Source organism: Morone saxatilis, unplaced genomic scaffold (genome assembly GCF_004916995.1).
Source record: "Morone saxatilis isolate NCDOM2014 unplaced genomic scaffold, NCSU_SB_2.0 Contig18, whole genome shotgun sequence".
In the NCBI taxonomy this organism is placed as follows: Eukaryota; Metazoa; Chordata; class Actinopteri; family Moronidae; genus Morone; species Morone saxatilis.
Genome location: NW_023339740.1, coordinates 18741736 through 18755566, shown reverse-complemented (window position 1 = coordinate 18755566; position 13831 = coordinate 18741736). Strand labels below are relative to the sequence as shown.

Sequence of the window (13831 nt, the reverse complement as noted above, 5' to 3'; positions counted from 1 at the left end):
TTTATTTCTCTGTTAAATTTGCAGGATCTGAACCTCCAACACACACACACACGCACGCACACACACACAGCTATAAAAATGCAATATAAAAAACAGTAAAAACAAAACAAAAAAACACCAGCAGCCTTGTCACTTTATATATATATATATATATATATATATATATATAGTGTATTTGCAGGATCAAAAGCAAGATAAGCATATATTTACAGTATGATATGATGTAGACTCTTTTCTCAAGTCAATTTAAAAGTTATGATCACAGTGTCTCTCACCCTGAAATAGAAAATCCATCAAAACTGCAACTTTGGGCTTTTACTCTCAATGTATCCCACAGCATAACTATCTCAAGTGATCACTGCAACATGCTTTAACAGCACAAATTTGCAATATAAGTGATCAATCTCACTCAGGCTGTCTTAAAAGGCAACTGAAAGTGTCTGTGCAGATATCACATGTAGCTTAAATTGCTGCAGTGTTATAAAAAAAAATTGTAAAAACCAGTCCTGTGTATGAAAAATGTATGTGTTTTTATGCTCATGGCTCTGAGTACATTGAATTATTTATTGGTAGAGAGGCTATTTTTAGGATATAGTCAAACTCAATTCCTACTAAACACACGACCAGTGGTGCAATGAAGACAGACCGTATAAGTTGAAGTTGAAGTTTTTGGAGACTTTCCCCTCACATGCATCTTTTTTGACGTTTTAATGGGGAGGCAAATCCTGGTTTATGTTCGTTGGACATTCAACACTTCTAAAAATAGTTGAGAGCGGACATCGATGCTGACTCTGATTGTCAAACATGCTTTTAACTTGACTAGGTGCAAAATTCATAGACTGTGCCTGCATAAGTGTGAAAGAAAAACAGCCAATCACCAATTTAAACAGTTTATTGTATCAAACAAATTTAGATTACAGACGTAATCATCAATCAATTCAAGTAAAATTGGAACAAAACTCTGCGGATTTAATTCATGTAAAGTACACTATTACCATTTAAAAACAGAACAAACATTACATGGTTCATAAATACACCGCAGAAGAAAAAACAAATGCTTGCACAGGAATGTTTTATTGTCTATCTTGTTCATTGTGGACATAGTGGTCTTGGTTGGCAGCTGCAAAATAAACTGCTCATACTGTGGCTGAATAATCTGCTAAAGTGACATCAATACTAGGGTAGCTTTAGTTTTCTTTTACAGTTTGTTTTATTTCTTTCACACGTCAAGAATAATGTTAAGGTTATGGAAGGATTGTCACATAGTCTACATAATAATGCCACTTCAGTGATAAGAATAACAGATGAAATGACAAACATTTGAGAGTGTGGTGATGACTTTATAATGTCCTTGTTTCTTACAAAACTAGAATTAAAAGGGAATGCCAGTAATCACAATTTGTGTCCGGTATTTAAGATGCTTAATTGGCTGTTTAAATTAGTTCCTGTACAAAATGAAGCACAGTAAAGACCTTGGGCTTAGAAAATAAGTCACTGTACATTCAGTGCCATGCAGGAAGGTGTTTTAGGACCAGGATTTAGATTCTCAGAAAGCATTCAAGTGTCAAATATGAGGGTGCAATTATGCTCATTGGAGATGGATTTTTCTTGTTAAATTAAAATATGCAAATGCATCTACAGACATGAACACTGCGTCTACAGATTTACAACCACGCAGTTAGGCCGGTAAAAGCCTTGTTATCAGTCCATTTCCGTAAAAAGACATGATATCATTGTTGTTAACTTTACCAGTAATTACTTCCTCCAATTGTCCAACTGACATCACATTTAGTTATCCCTTTTTCTAATCTGGAGATGGTTTTAAAAATGTATCATTAAAAGTTTTTCATTATTAAAAAATAAGGGGGGAAAGTATTTTGGAAAATTTTAGAAATGCTCCTTTTCCTCTCAGCAGCTGGGTGTGTGTCTGTGATTGGTCAACAGCAGCTGGCAAGACAGACAAAGTAAACAAATTTGAACTGGAGCCTAGATGACATGCCACCGGCATCTCAGGTATGTTTACATGCTGTTTAATGTGCTGCATCTGAGTGGCTAATTGGCTTGTTAGCCTTTAAACTGAGTCAGCAGTGCACTTTTCCCCAGTGAATCGTTCAACAAGCTAAGGTGCAGGAAAGACGTGTTCGTGTTGTAAGTTAGATAAGAGGAAGACTTTAGCAGGAAAGCTGATGTGGCTTTCATTGCTCATCCGTCTGTGTCTCTTGTGTTGTGTCATAGCTGTCTGACTGTTGGTCTAAAGCCTGCTTATGCTTGACACATTGTCCCTGGTGCTAGGGTACGATCGTCAAAAGATGGAGTGCGAAGGCTCCGCAAGTTGTTGCAGCACTTGGTCGTACACTCCTGAATTTTTCCAACATGATTGTGTTTGAAAGTGGACTGGCTGATGAGGTTGGACTCTACAGAACCTTCCTTGAGAGAACACACAGACGTTTTATTTTGCCATAAGCAGATAAATTCTAACTCTGCATTGACAAACTCCTGGGCAGTGTGTGTAGCCATGTTGGCTTCCTTTAACACTCATTGACTTCTTGCTTATTTACTGAATATTTTGTTTGGGTTTTGGAGAATACTGCAATGAACAACAGGTTGAGGATAAATGTCACTGTGCACGCTTGTAGTATTGTATCTGCAGAGGCCAGCACCACGGTGGCTTGCACAAGTTTTACCATTGAACGCTGTTTGTGCAAATATTGTTTAAAATAAAGTAATTTGATTGGCTGTGTAGACGGAAACATTACGATAGTCTGAGAAAGGAATGCAAAACTAGGGGGCGCCATCATGAAACCAAGAACTTTAAATTTTCAGGGCAGATATAAATGCAGTTAGGGCTGCAACTAACGTTTATTTTCATTCTAAAATGTCTATAAAATGTCTGAAAATAGTGAAAAATGTCCCTCACAGTTTCAAGATGAAGCCAACAGTCCAAAACCCAACAACAGACTAAAAACCAGCAAATCCTTGCACTGGGGCTGCGGAACCAGAGAATTATGGGATTTTATTAATCGATTAATTGACTAATTGTTGCAGCCCTATATTTTGTTGCAGAAAAATAACATGCAATTGAATTTTAGTTGTACTTACTGAATGTACAGTAGATGTCAGATCCAGTACTGTAAATATATGTGAATATTTTCATCCCAGATGTGTGGTTCATTAATTTAAGTAGATTCAGTTTCTATCTCACTGGGACTAAATGATGACATGTGAATTTAAAAGTGATGGTCTCGGTCCCAGTTATGAGGTACAAATACATTTTTATTGCTTTGGAACAAGGCATGGCACATATATTTAATTACAGAAACTGTCTAAAAGGATTGGAAATATAATATTTGTTGCCTTTGACATGCCTGTGAGTTGTGGTAGTTTATGATAATGATTGTGTAATTGAGACAGGAAAATACTCTCTTTTCTTTCCGTTCTGCTTCATACATACAGTAAGCTATTTTTATTTTAGTGCAGGGGAAGCCATAGAAAACAAATATATTTAAATAATTGTCCCTTTACACAGGATTTTGACACAAAATAAGTGTAGAAACCTTTGTTCTTGTTCTCTGGTTGGTAACTAAGGCCTGACTGTAGAGGAACATAGATGCCCTGATGTATCTAAAAACTGGATCTGCAGACACAATCCTCTGTCATTGTGTTGGGCTGGCTGAGCAGACTGAGCAGCATTGTGTTGTGCAGAAAAGAGCTCTCTACTTCTCTTTCTCCAGGCTGCATTTCTTTGTCTTCTCCTCTCCAGGCTGAATCGCACTGGATGCTGCTGCTTTTGTGTCTGCAAAATATAGACAGAGACATAAACAACCATGAGAGAGAGAGAGAGAGAAGTGGCTGACTCTGGGGGATATTTAATGGACTTTGGCAGCTAAACAATAAAGAAATATGGGTAACACTTTTTATTAATCTCCACAAATGCATTTGTGTGCAGTCTTGTTTTTGTGTTGTGTCTGAATACACATTAAGACATCATAATTCATGAAGGTTTATAGTAAATCTTAGGATACGTTATGTTTTATACATACATAAACTATACCTTTACTGGCTTTACACAGTGCTGACCAGTAAATTGTTGCAACAAACACAATTTTCTCAATTAGTAGATCCATAAAGATCAGTGATAGAGAGAAATAAAGAAACATAGAATGAAACAAACAAACAAAATCTACAGTAATGACAGAACACCCTCAATATCAGCTCAACCCAACCCCAAATATTTTTTTCCACTCTCGTGTTTAGCTGCCTTCCGGGGTATTTCAGCTCTGTGAAGTGTGGATCAAAGCCACTTCACAGATGTTTGTTGACAAGCCATGATTACATGACACCAAGCCAAGCCTGTTGAACTGTTTAACATATCTAAATAAACCCTGCCTAGTGAACGGATAATGAAGAGTCCCTGAGGGGAACAGATTCCTGTGTAAGCGAGGTTTTTTGACTCTTGTGTACCTGCTTGTGCGTTGTTTTGTTGCGATGAGGGATCTGCTACATTGGCAACGCTGGAACAGTCCTCTTTCTCCTTGGAGGGGGCGCACTCGAGTCCACCTGCAGCTTCTAATAGACTCTCCCTTGAGAATTCTGCAGGCGGGCAGAGAGACAAATACGGGAAGTAGAACATTCATTTTGTATTGATTGTGACGGCCGCTGTGGCAGGCAATAAGAACAACTATTTAGAAAAAGCCAATCTTCTTTCTGATAGTCTTGTTTGTTTATGTAGGTTATATAGAGGAATCAGTATTAAATTGAGACTGTTATGACCTGTTAAAAACTCCTTGTAGTAGGTTTAAGCAAAGTATAGTCAGGAAAATGTATTTAATGTATTAAAAGTCCCCTGTGTGTGTATATATTAAATGATTCAGATATTATCACTCATAATCTGCTGACTATATCCATTAATTGATCAATGGTTTGTAAACAATCTGAAAACAGTGGGAAATGCAGTTAAATTAACAGTAAATTAAAATATTAAAAAACTGAAAAATTATTTGAGAAGCTGGAACTATAAAATGTATTGTTTTGACAACAATAGTGAAAATAGCTGGCAATTAATTTTCTGTCCATCAATCAATCAACTTAATGTTTTGTGTGCAGAGAAATTAATTTGCAAAGTAACTAAAGCTGTCAAATAATTGTATTGGAGTAAAGAGTTAAATATTTCCCTCTGAATCGCAGTGGAAAAGTATAAAGAGGCATAAGAAGAAAATACTCAAGTGTATAAATGCCTCAAATTTGTAATCATACCACAGTGTGGTAAAATAATAATAAAATGCTCTGCTTCTGTAGTTTCTGTTAAATTATGAGTATAGAACTTGACCAACTCGTCTTATCAATCAGCGCCACCTGACATTTACTTTTGCATGTTATTTAATCGTGAGTGAATTTAACAGGCTGATGTTTAAGTCCCTCAGTTATTGATTTTGTTTCCCCAGCTTCCTCTTTGCTCCTTTTCATCTGGACTAAGAACTTAATTTGCAGCTCCTCCATAACATGTGAAAAATCCATTGAAAAACCATCATCCTTTTACATTGGAGTATGTTTTGCTCAAGCTTTTACCCTAAAAAATAGTCCCCCAGTTAATTAAAATGAAAATAGCATTAACAAAATTGTTTTGGCACTTCAGAAAAGCAGCTCTTGTGATGCATTAGTGCTTTGCAATTACTGAATGTGTGTACATTGTGTGCTGTACTATGTGACCATCTACTCACCTGCCATTAAAGTGAATTATCTGGCTGAGCTGAAAAGCTGACCTCTGTTTTTTTTGTCATCGGATCTTAAGTATTTGGCACAGGAAGGAGATAGAATCTGCCAAGGTGGCGCTTTGTTCCATGTGTGTTCATTAAAGGAGTAGTTTCACTTAGTATTCACTTTCTTGCAGTTAGATGACAAGGTCATATACTAGTCTAATGCCTGTGAAGCTACAGCTTGCAGTGGGCTAGCTGAGACCCCCTTGTAACAGTGGACACATTTTTCCATTTAGGTTTTTGTACGGATTAAGAAAACGAGAAATCGTGTTAAATTGTGAGCTTTTCTTATGTGCCAGTAGGTGGATTTTATTACCTTTTGACAGAACCAGGCTAGTTGTTTCCCCCTGTTTCCAGTCTTATGCTAAGCTAATTGGTTGTTTAGTTAGCATACATACATGTGAAACTTTTCCTTTAAGTATTCCTTTCCATTTCCTCCTTTTCCCCAGTGTTTTTGTTTCAGTTCTTGTAATTCTCCTCTTTCTTCATAACCCTATCATCATTTACATATATCCCTTCCAGCCATTTTCATGCCTCCTACCTCATTCTCAGCTTTACTTTTATCTCCTCTTTTCCCAATTCTACACCCTCCCTTATGTTAGTAAGCTGTGTTTTGCTTCATCCCTCCCTTAATATTATTCCTCCGCATCTTCTCATGGTAGCACACCAGTTTTCCCTGCAGTGACTCCCTTATCTGTCATGTCCTTCTTTCACTCTAGCATCCTACCCTCTTGTATCCATCCTCTCATTCTTTTTTGACACCTTCTCTTGCTCTAGACATGTTTTGGCAGACTCCCCTGATTCATGTTCTTTATTCCTATTATAGTTTACAATGATGAAGTCCAGAAATGGAAAGTAACATGAATTTAGTAAGTATAGTTTTGAGGTACTTGTGCTTTAGGTTTGAGTATTTCTATGTTTTACTTACTTGTACTCCATGTTTCAGAGGGACATTTTGTACTTTTTACTTTCACTTTATATATTTTACAGCTAAACTTAAAAAAGCATTTGCTAATTTTAGAAAATAAAATGCATGTTTAAAGATTAAATCAGTGGGTCCTTCTGACCTCTTACAAAAAAGGAATGTAGCAGAGCTTATTTTTTTCCTTCCAGATTAATCATTTTACCACCAGGCTCTTTATCTTGTGACTATGTTGAGAACCACTGGACTTAACAATCTAATTACATATGAAGTAATCACAACTAGCTCCACCTTATGAGTGCGTTGTGTACATTTAATACTTCTATACCTTATATAAGTAGGATTTTGAACACAGGACTTATTTTACTTTCAGTGGAGTATTTTCACATTGTTGTATTAGTACTGAGTACTTCTTCCACACTTGCGAAAATTTCATTTGACAAGTTGCCAATTCCAGATAGACAAATACTCACTCTACCTCATATCTATGATCAGTTTAGATTGTGTAGAGGAAAACACATAAACATAATCATGGAAACTCTGTACAGGTCTCATTTTACAAAGTGTTCCAAGTGTTGAAGTACTCCTGTTTCAGGTTTTCAAAGAGGTTTATGATGCTGAATAAGCAGCTGCAATACTACAAGCATGCAAATAAAATCTGTCTTTGTAACAGTCCCCCGACATACCCTCCATTTGGCAGCGCAGTTTCTCAAAGGCCTCTGCAGTGGCCTCATCGTCGTGTGGGAGCTCCTCCCCGGTGGGAACAGAATCGGGGCTGGGGCGGTCCGACAGGCAACTCTCTGAGGAGCACTCATCTCCAGCTCCCTGCTGCTGCCTGTACAGGTGGTGCTCTACCATGAACTGCAGCTCTGAGAAGAGGGGAGGTGAAAGAGATGCAGGAAAGAGAAGATGAAAAGGAAGGGTTAGATAAAAGAGTTAACAGGGGTAAGGAGAGGGGAAAGGAGTGGATGGAAGAAACAGTGGAAAGTAAAAGGCAGTAAATCATTGGGGAAATATAGGGAGAAGGAGGACAAGCAAGAGAAGAAAAGTGGGGTGAGATGAAGGTAACCAATGGGAGAAAAGTACACAGGAAAGTGAGATGGAAGGAGGGAGAGTCAATGAAGGTGGAGATCCAACATGAAATGCAGCACTTCAAAAGAATATTGTAGGTTAAGCATTTCTGATAAACTAGACAAGGTTTAATTAACACTCAGCAGTGTTTGGAGGAAGGGGGCAGGTAAAGATACATCAGAGTTGGTAGATGATTAGTTTAATCGCCTCCTTCAACCTCCTTCATCCATGGTTTTATTACTCTTAATCTCCTTGTAGTGGGAAACTAAAGCACACTGATTATCGCCTGAGTTTTCTCTAAGAAGTGACTCATCACACTCAGAGCAGTTTAGCTATGAAAGTAACTGAAAAATAAACATCCTAGAGCACCAAGTTTCACTTATCTCCTCATTATTGTTTCCTTGTTTCCGTTTCTTAATCGAACATATTCTCTGCTTTCTCTGCATAAAACCATTTGCAGCCTGTGTTCGTATTTAATTGAAAATTGACACTTAAAATAAGATTTGTACTGCATTGCAGAGATAAAAAACAGCCTGCAGAAATATAATTTGCTGGAATACTTCTCAGGGTCTGTGTTCAGTTTTAATGTTTTTACTTCTGGCTTTCTTTAAGTGGTGAAGGATCCCAAGTGCCCTAATCTCACACTGACATGCTTTTTTAGCTCAAAAAATGGAAAGTGGGAGAAGTTCTGGTCAGAAAACTTTGGATAATGAGTCCTCACTGAGGCAGTGCAGCACTGATTAGCTACGAGGTTGAAATGGGACACTCAAGATAGAGCAAACTTCCATCGTTAGCGTAGCTCCTTCACCAAGTAAATTCAAGTTATCTGACATCCTGGACTCTATTGGATATACTACTAGGTTTGTCCCATTAAAGGAAAGGTTGACATTTTTTAAAGTTTGTCTTAAAACAATACTGACATGTCCATATGTACGGTAGAGAAACAAGAGAAGGGACAAACTTCACAGAGCAAAAATGCATTCAGCGTTCAAATTCAGCTGAAGTTAATTTGAGGCTTCAGCAGTCGGCGAGTGTGTCATCCAGTTGTCTGGCATTTCCAATTTGCGCATTAAAAAAACCTCAGTGGAATTTTTTTTTAAACTCAAAATATCACAAATACCTTGAGGGAGGTGGTAAGGTTGGTGTATAAGAAAATGCAACAAAGTGCATGCTCCACGGGAGGAGAGTATAACCTTCCTCATTAATACACGAAATAAACATATTTTTATAACATAACTTTTTTTTCCAACTCTAGTAATTGCATAACAGTAGTGGATGGAAACTCTTTTGCAGATTTTTCTGACAGTTCAGTTAAAATTTGTGTTACATTCAGATGGAAACCTAGCTCGACTTCAAATCAAGGGATATCTTCCCAGGTTACATACTTTTTTAGTGTGAAATTCCCTCTTTGTGTTTTCAGCTGATTGTTGGATTATAAACAATGGGATTTGGGATTCTTTTCCCAATCCACTTATTGCACACCCTGCCAGCCAGTTGGATCTAAATCATGACAAGTGTGTAAAAGATCACCACATTTTTCTGACTAACTGCTGTATTTTGTCTTCGCCACACATGTGAGCTAGTAAGTAAATGCGTGTTTGTAAGAGGGATCTTGCACGAGATGGTAAAAATTACAAAAGAGTGTATAGTTTTTATACAGTCATATGCAGAAAGGCACTTTGTTAAGACATCCCGGTTAAGAGTTCCCGGCCTTTTTCCCTACCTTTTTCCTGACCTTTTTCCTTAAGGTTACTCAATAATAGAAAAGGGGTCTCTTTTCTATCATTGAGTAACCTTGAGACCCCTGACTAAGTGACATATTTTATGGATATTTCATATTATACTCAACTGTACAATGAACCCAAATAGTGAACACAATAACTGCAGGACATTTGTGGACAAGCAATTAAATGACTTTTGAGCATTTGTTTTTAGATGTATCTATTGTTCTAATGCAGGACTAGGCTATTGAGCATTAAGTAGAGTCTCTGTGAATATAGTTTGTGTTCAGGTCCTCAAAGTTTATATTCTAAATAATAATATACATGTTCAAAGAACTATTTCATTTAGTTTTTTCTCACAGAAATGAAGGAAATGCTCAGATATAGACCTACCTATTTTTAAAGTTTTCTTACACCCCTTAAAATCAAGAAGGCCTCACGACCCCTGTGAAGCTTTGGCGACCCCTAGTGGGTGTCACGACCCACAGGTTGTGAATCCCTGTTCTAACAAATATAATGTCAACATCACACGCAGGTTGATGAATAAGACAGATAACTGGCGTTACCTTTCATTGTAGGTGTGCCCTTTTGCCCTTTTCGCCGTTGTCGAGGTGAGTTCAACAAGGCTGCCTGTAACACATAAACATCACATGTCAACTGGGCAGAGAGCACAAAGATGGAAGAGATTGTTTTATGAGAAGAGATGGAGCTTTGTTAAAAGAGAAAAACAGAATTCACATAATTCAATTTCTGTAATCTTATTTTAATAAAATTGACTTTAATAGAGCATGAATTACATTACCTTGTACAACTGGTTTGGGAGGCGATCTTCATCTATTTCTGTGAGAGAGCAAATAATAGTGTAAGTACTGTACACAATAAAACAGTGAAATTAAGGGATTTAAAGCTACAGGCAAACATATGAGACACCAAATTCATTGGTGTCAACATACTGTGTAGTCACAGTAGCACAGTTGATCTATTCAGTATGTCAGTGTACCGTAGCTGGAGTGCTGCTGTGTCTCCACAGTGCAGAGCAGAGTGGATATAAGGTGACCTCCAGCTAGATGGTTATCTGACTCACTACAGCCCAATACAGTTAGTGTTTGCTCAATATTTATCAAGAATGGTGGGCAGAATTATTTTATTTATCCACTCTAAAAACAGACTCTCTGAATGATTTTCTGCTAACAAAGGGGAATGCTAATCCACTCTCATCATCTTAGACACCCACATACAGCCAACTGCTGATGATAGATAACGCAGTAAAACACTGTTTATCCAAAACCCCTTAAGGGAAGTAAGTGTGTAGAATACTAAAGTGCACTCTGGCGCTGAGTTCATTTACATCCAGCTGCCAGTTTAAAAGGTACACCAAGCTATAGCTAATACAGTCTAATGAACCTATTATGTCTTGTTTTTGTTGAAGCTGTTTAAAAAAAAGTGTTGATTTAACTGTAAGGTATGATTTAATGCTGGACTGTTGTATTGCACTGCATTAGTTTTAGCTACAGTAAACATAGCATCAATGTGTGCACATAGCTGTTGAGATTATATTTGCTTAGCAGAACAAGGAAACTCCAACATGATACTACACTCATGGGAAGCTTATGTGACTCCCACTGAATAAAGAAAAGCTTTATCATCTGTTGTCAATATGTGAAATACAACACTGTGTTCACTATATAAAAGGACTGAAATAGGAAAAAAAATCAGTTCATTGGAGTACAGTGAAACCATTAACTGTGATCAATAGTGAGGGTGTTGAACCTTCATCCAACTCTGTTTCCAGCCTTGGAACTTTTTTCTAGGACACCACCTTGTTGCCTGGCAACCTGTGCATCCCTAGGCATTATGAGGGTAATGTGTGATTGTGTGTGTGTGTGTGTGTGTGTGTGTGTGTGTGTGCCAGTGAGCATGTGCATATGTTATTCCTTCTCAAAAGTATGCAGTAGGCTGTTCAAAATGCTAGTGATGTGCTTGTTTCTTCAGTTTCCCCTCTCTCTTTCTCTCTGCGACAAACACAAACTCAGGGTTGTATAAAACCCCAAAAAACATTCAACTTCATTTCAAGAAGGATTTTCATCTTTACGCTGTGTGTGTGTTTAAAGTGATGCTTGGAGCTGAATCTTATTTTTAGCATCTCCCAGGAGTTTGAGAATGTTCATACAACCATTATGGATTTTGTTTCAATCAATCCCAGGAAATGGGTTAATCTTGGACTGTCCTGAAGTTAAAGGTTAAGGTTTAAAGGTCCAGCATGTATCATTTATGAGGATCTATTGACAGAAATGGAATATAACATATTCATAGGTATGTTTTCATTAGTGTATGATCACTTGAAAATAAGAATCATTGTGTTTTTGTTACCTTAGAATGAGACATCCTCTTTTATGGAGGCTGCCTTATTGTAAGGTCACACAACAATTCTTATTTTCAAGTGAAAACATACTTTATATTCAATGTCACACACTGGACCTTTAAAGACAAAAATGAAGATAAAGAATCCTTTTAGATATAAATGACAAAAACTCGTCCCCTCCAGTGATGGTGATAGTTTTAACTGCATCTTAAGTAGCTTTGACAATTTAACACCTGCAGTGATGTCAGAAAGATGCTGTAATTAAAGAAGATTAAGGTGTTTTGACCCGGAAAAAAATTACTTATCTTATAAATGTCTGTAAATTCGTAATAATTGAACATGTTGAAGGTGTCTACACTTTTATGTTTAAAATTGGTGCATATGATCAATGTATTGTGGCTGAAGACTTGATGTGTTACAACAGTGAGCAGCTGTATTTATAAAAAAAAAAACCATTGTTATTACTGTTGACAGTAATAGTATCAGTAGTAGTAGTAGCCATGGTTGAAATATTATTCGGGTCAAGAAACATAAAATATGGCTTTCACACAGCTGATATTCAGATTGTTTTCTCTGTGTATCAAGCACATCTGTGCCGCAGAATAAGAAAAAAGGCCAATAAAAAACCTTCCAGCAGTGATGAGTCTATCACTGTAAGTCCCTGCTGACTGGCTGTCTGACACAAAGCCAGACGAGAACAGAGCCAAGTCTTCTGACTCCACTTTATTCAGCCTTATTTAGCTGCCACAGTAGCTTGTGTCGATTTATAGTTTCTGTACTGCATTTGATGAAGAAAAATGAGCAAATCAAGAAAACTCTCGCACACTTGAACAAAGAATAAATCGAAGTACACAGTACGTCATGCATTTAAAAGGGTTGTTTTTAGCTTTGTTCTTTTGCAATTGTTTACTGCAGCTAGACAAAGGGCAAATAAAGTGGGGGAGGTAGAGAGATGTTTGTCTGTCTCCCTTTTTGCACAAATAATAACATGTGGCTCTTTTTTTATTTAATTTCTAAGAAAACATTGTTCTTGCTCGTCACCTCCCACTTACAGTATTTGAGTTTAAACAAATCAGGCAGCCGCTAACTGTATTCAAACAAAATTATCATCTCCTTAACAACAATAAAGAATAAACCATGCTTATTAATTTTTAAAACTTTTTAAACTAGAAAATGTATTTCTTGAAGAAAAGTCATGTGAGAGTTAGCTCTGTTTACTGGAGAATAAGTTGGTATGGTTGCTCACAGATTAAGATTATACACTGTAAAAGAAATATTTAAATTTACAGTGTTTAAATGAATGTAGAATCTGTCAGTTTAAGAAAGGGGAAGATGAAGATGGAGCTTATACAGAAGTGAATGTATGCTTGACAGTGCTCTACCTGTTAATTAAGGTTTAGATCTCATGTGGGGATGCTGTCCAATCAACCAACTTCAATTATCAGAGCAGTGCTGCCAGAAGTACTTCCCTTCACAGTGATCAAACTCGGTACCTTGTGGCCCGACACAAAACCCTGATTAGAAAAACATTGCAAACCACTGAGCCAACAGGTCTCCCAGAAAGACACAGCACAAGGTCACATTGTTTTGAGGATAATGGATAAAGGATAATTACAAAAAACTAAAGCTTATAGCACTAAGATTTGTACAGTATTGATGGCAGCAGGACTAGCTAAGCATGCCGATTTATTTTATGGTTACACAGTGTTACGAAGTACGTGGTTCTTCATTGTAGTTTGACGTTGTCACTTTCTTAGCTTAACATAAAGACTGGAAGTAAAGAGAATACAAAGAAAATGAGAATACATGAATTTGCCAGAGTGTTCCAAGGGGCAGCAGTAACTCAGTGTGTAGGGACTTGGCTTGGGAACTGGAGGGTCGCCGGTTCAAGTCCCACAGACCACATAATATGGAGTGGACTGGTAGCTGGAGAGGTGCCAGTTTCACCTCCTGTGCACTGCCGAGGTGCCCTTGAGCAAGGCAACCTAACCCCGAAACCTGC

At 37.4% G+C, this 13831-nt stretch overlaps 1 protein-coding gene across 1 annotated transcript in view; it reads right to left on the bottom strand.

Moving 5' to 3' along the window:
• Window positions 1–538: 538 nt before the first annotated feature.
• The window catches only part of LOC118328885 (protein phosphatase 1 regulatory subunit 1A-like), a 26676-nt gene continuing 13383 nt past the window's right edge, over window positions 539–13831 (bottom strand). The window contains exons 3-7 of the mRNA XM_035662810.1: window positions 10270–10307; window positions 10034–10097; window positions 7362–7544; window positions 4462–4590; window positions 539–3793 (exon numbers count right to left, since the gene is read on the bottom strand). Of these exons, the coding sequence (XP_035518703.1) occupies window positions 3714–3793; window positions 4462–4590; window positions 7362–7544; window positions 10034–10097; window positions 10270–10307 (494 nt within the window). The 3' untranslated portion in view covers window positions 539–3713. The remainder of the gene's footprint in view (window positions 3794–4461; window positions 4591–7361; window positions 7545–10033; window positions 10098–10269; window positions 10308–13831) is intronic.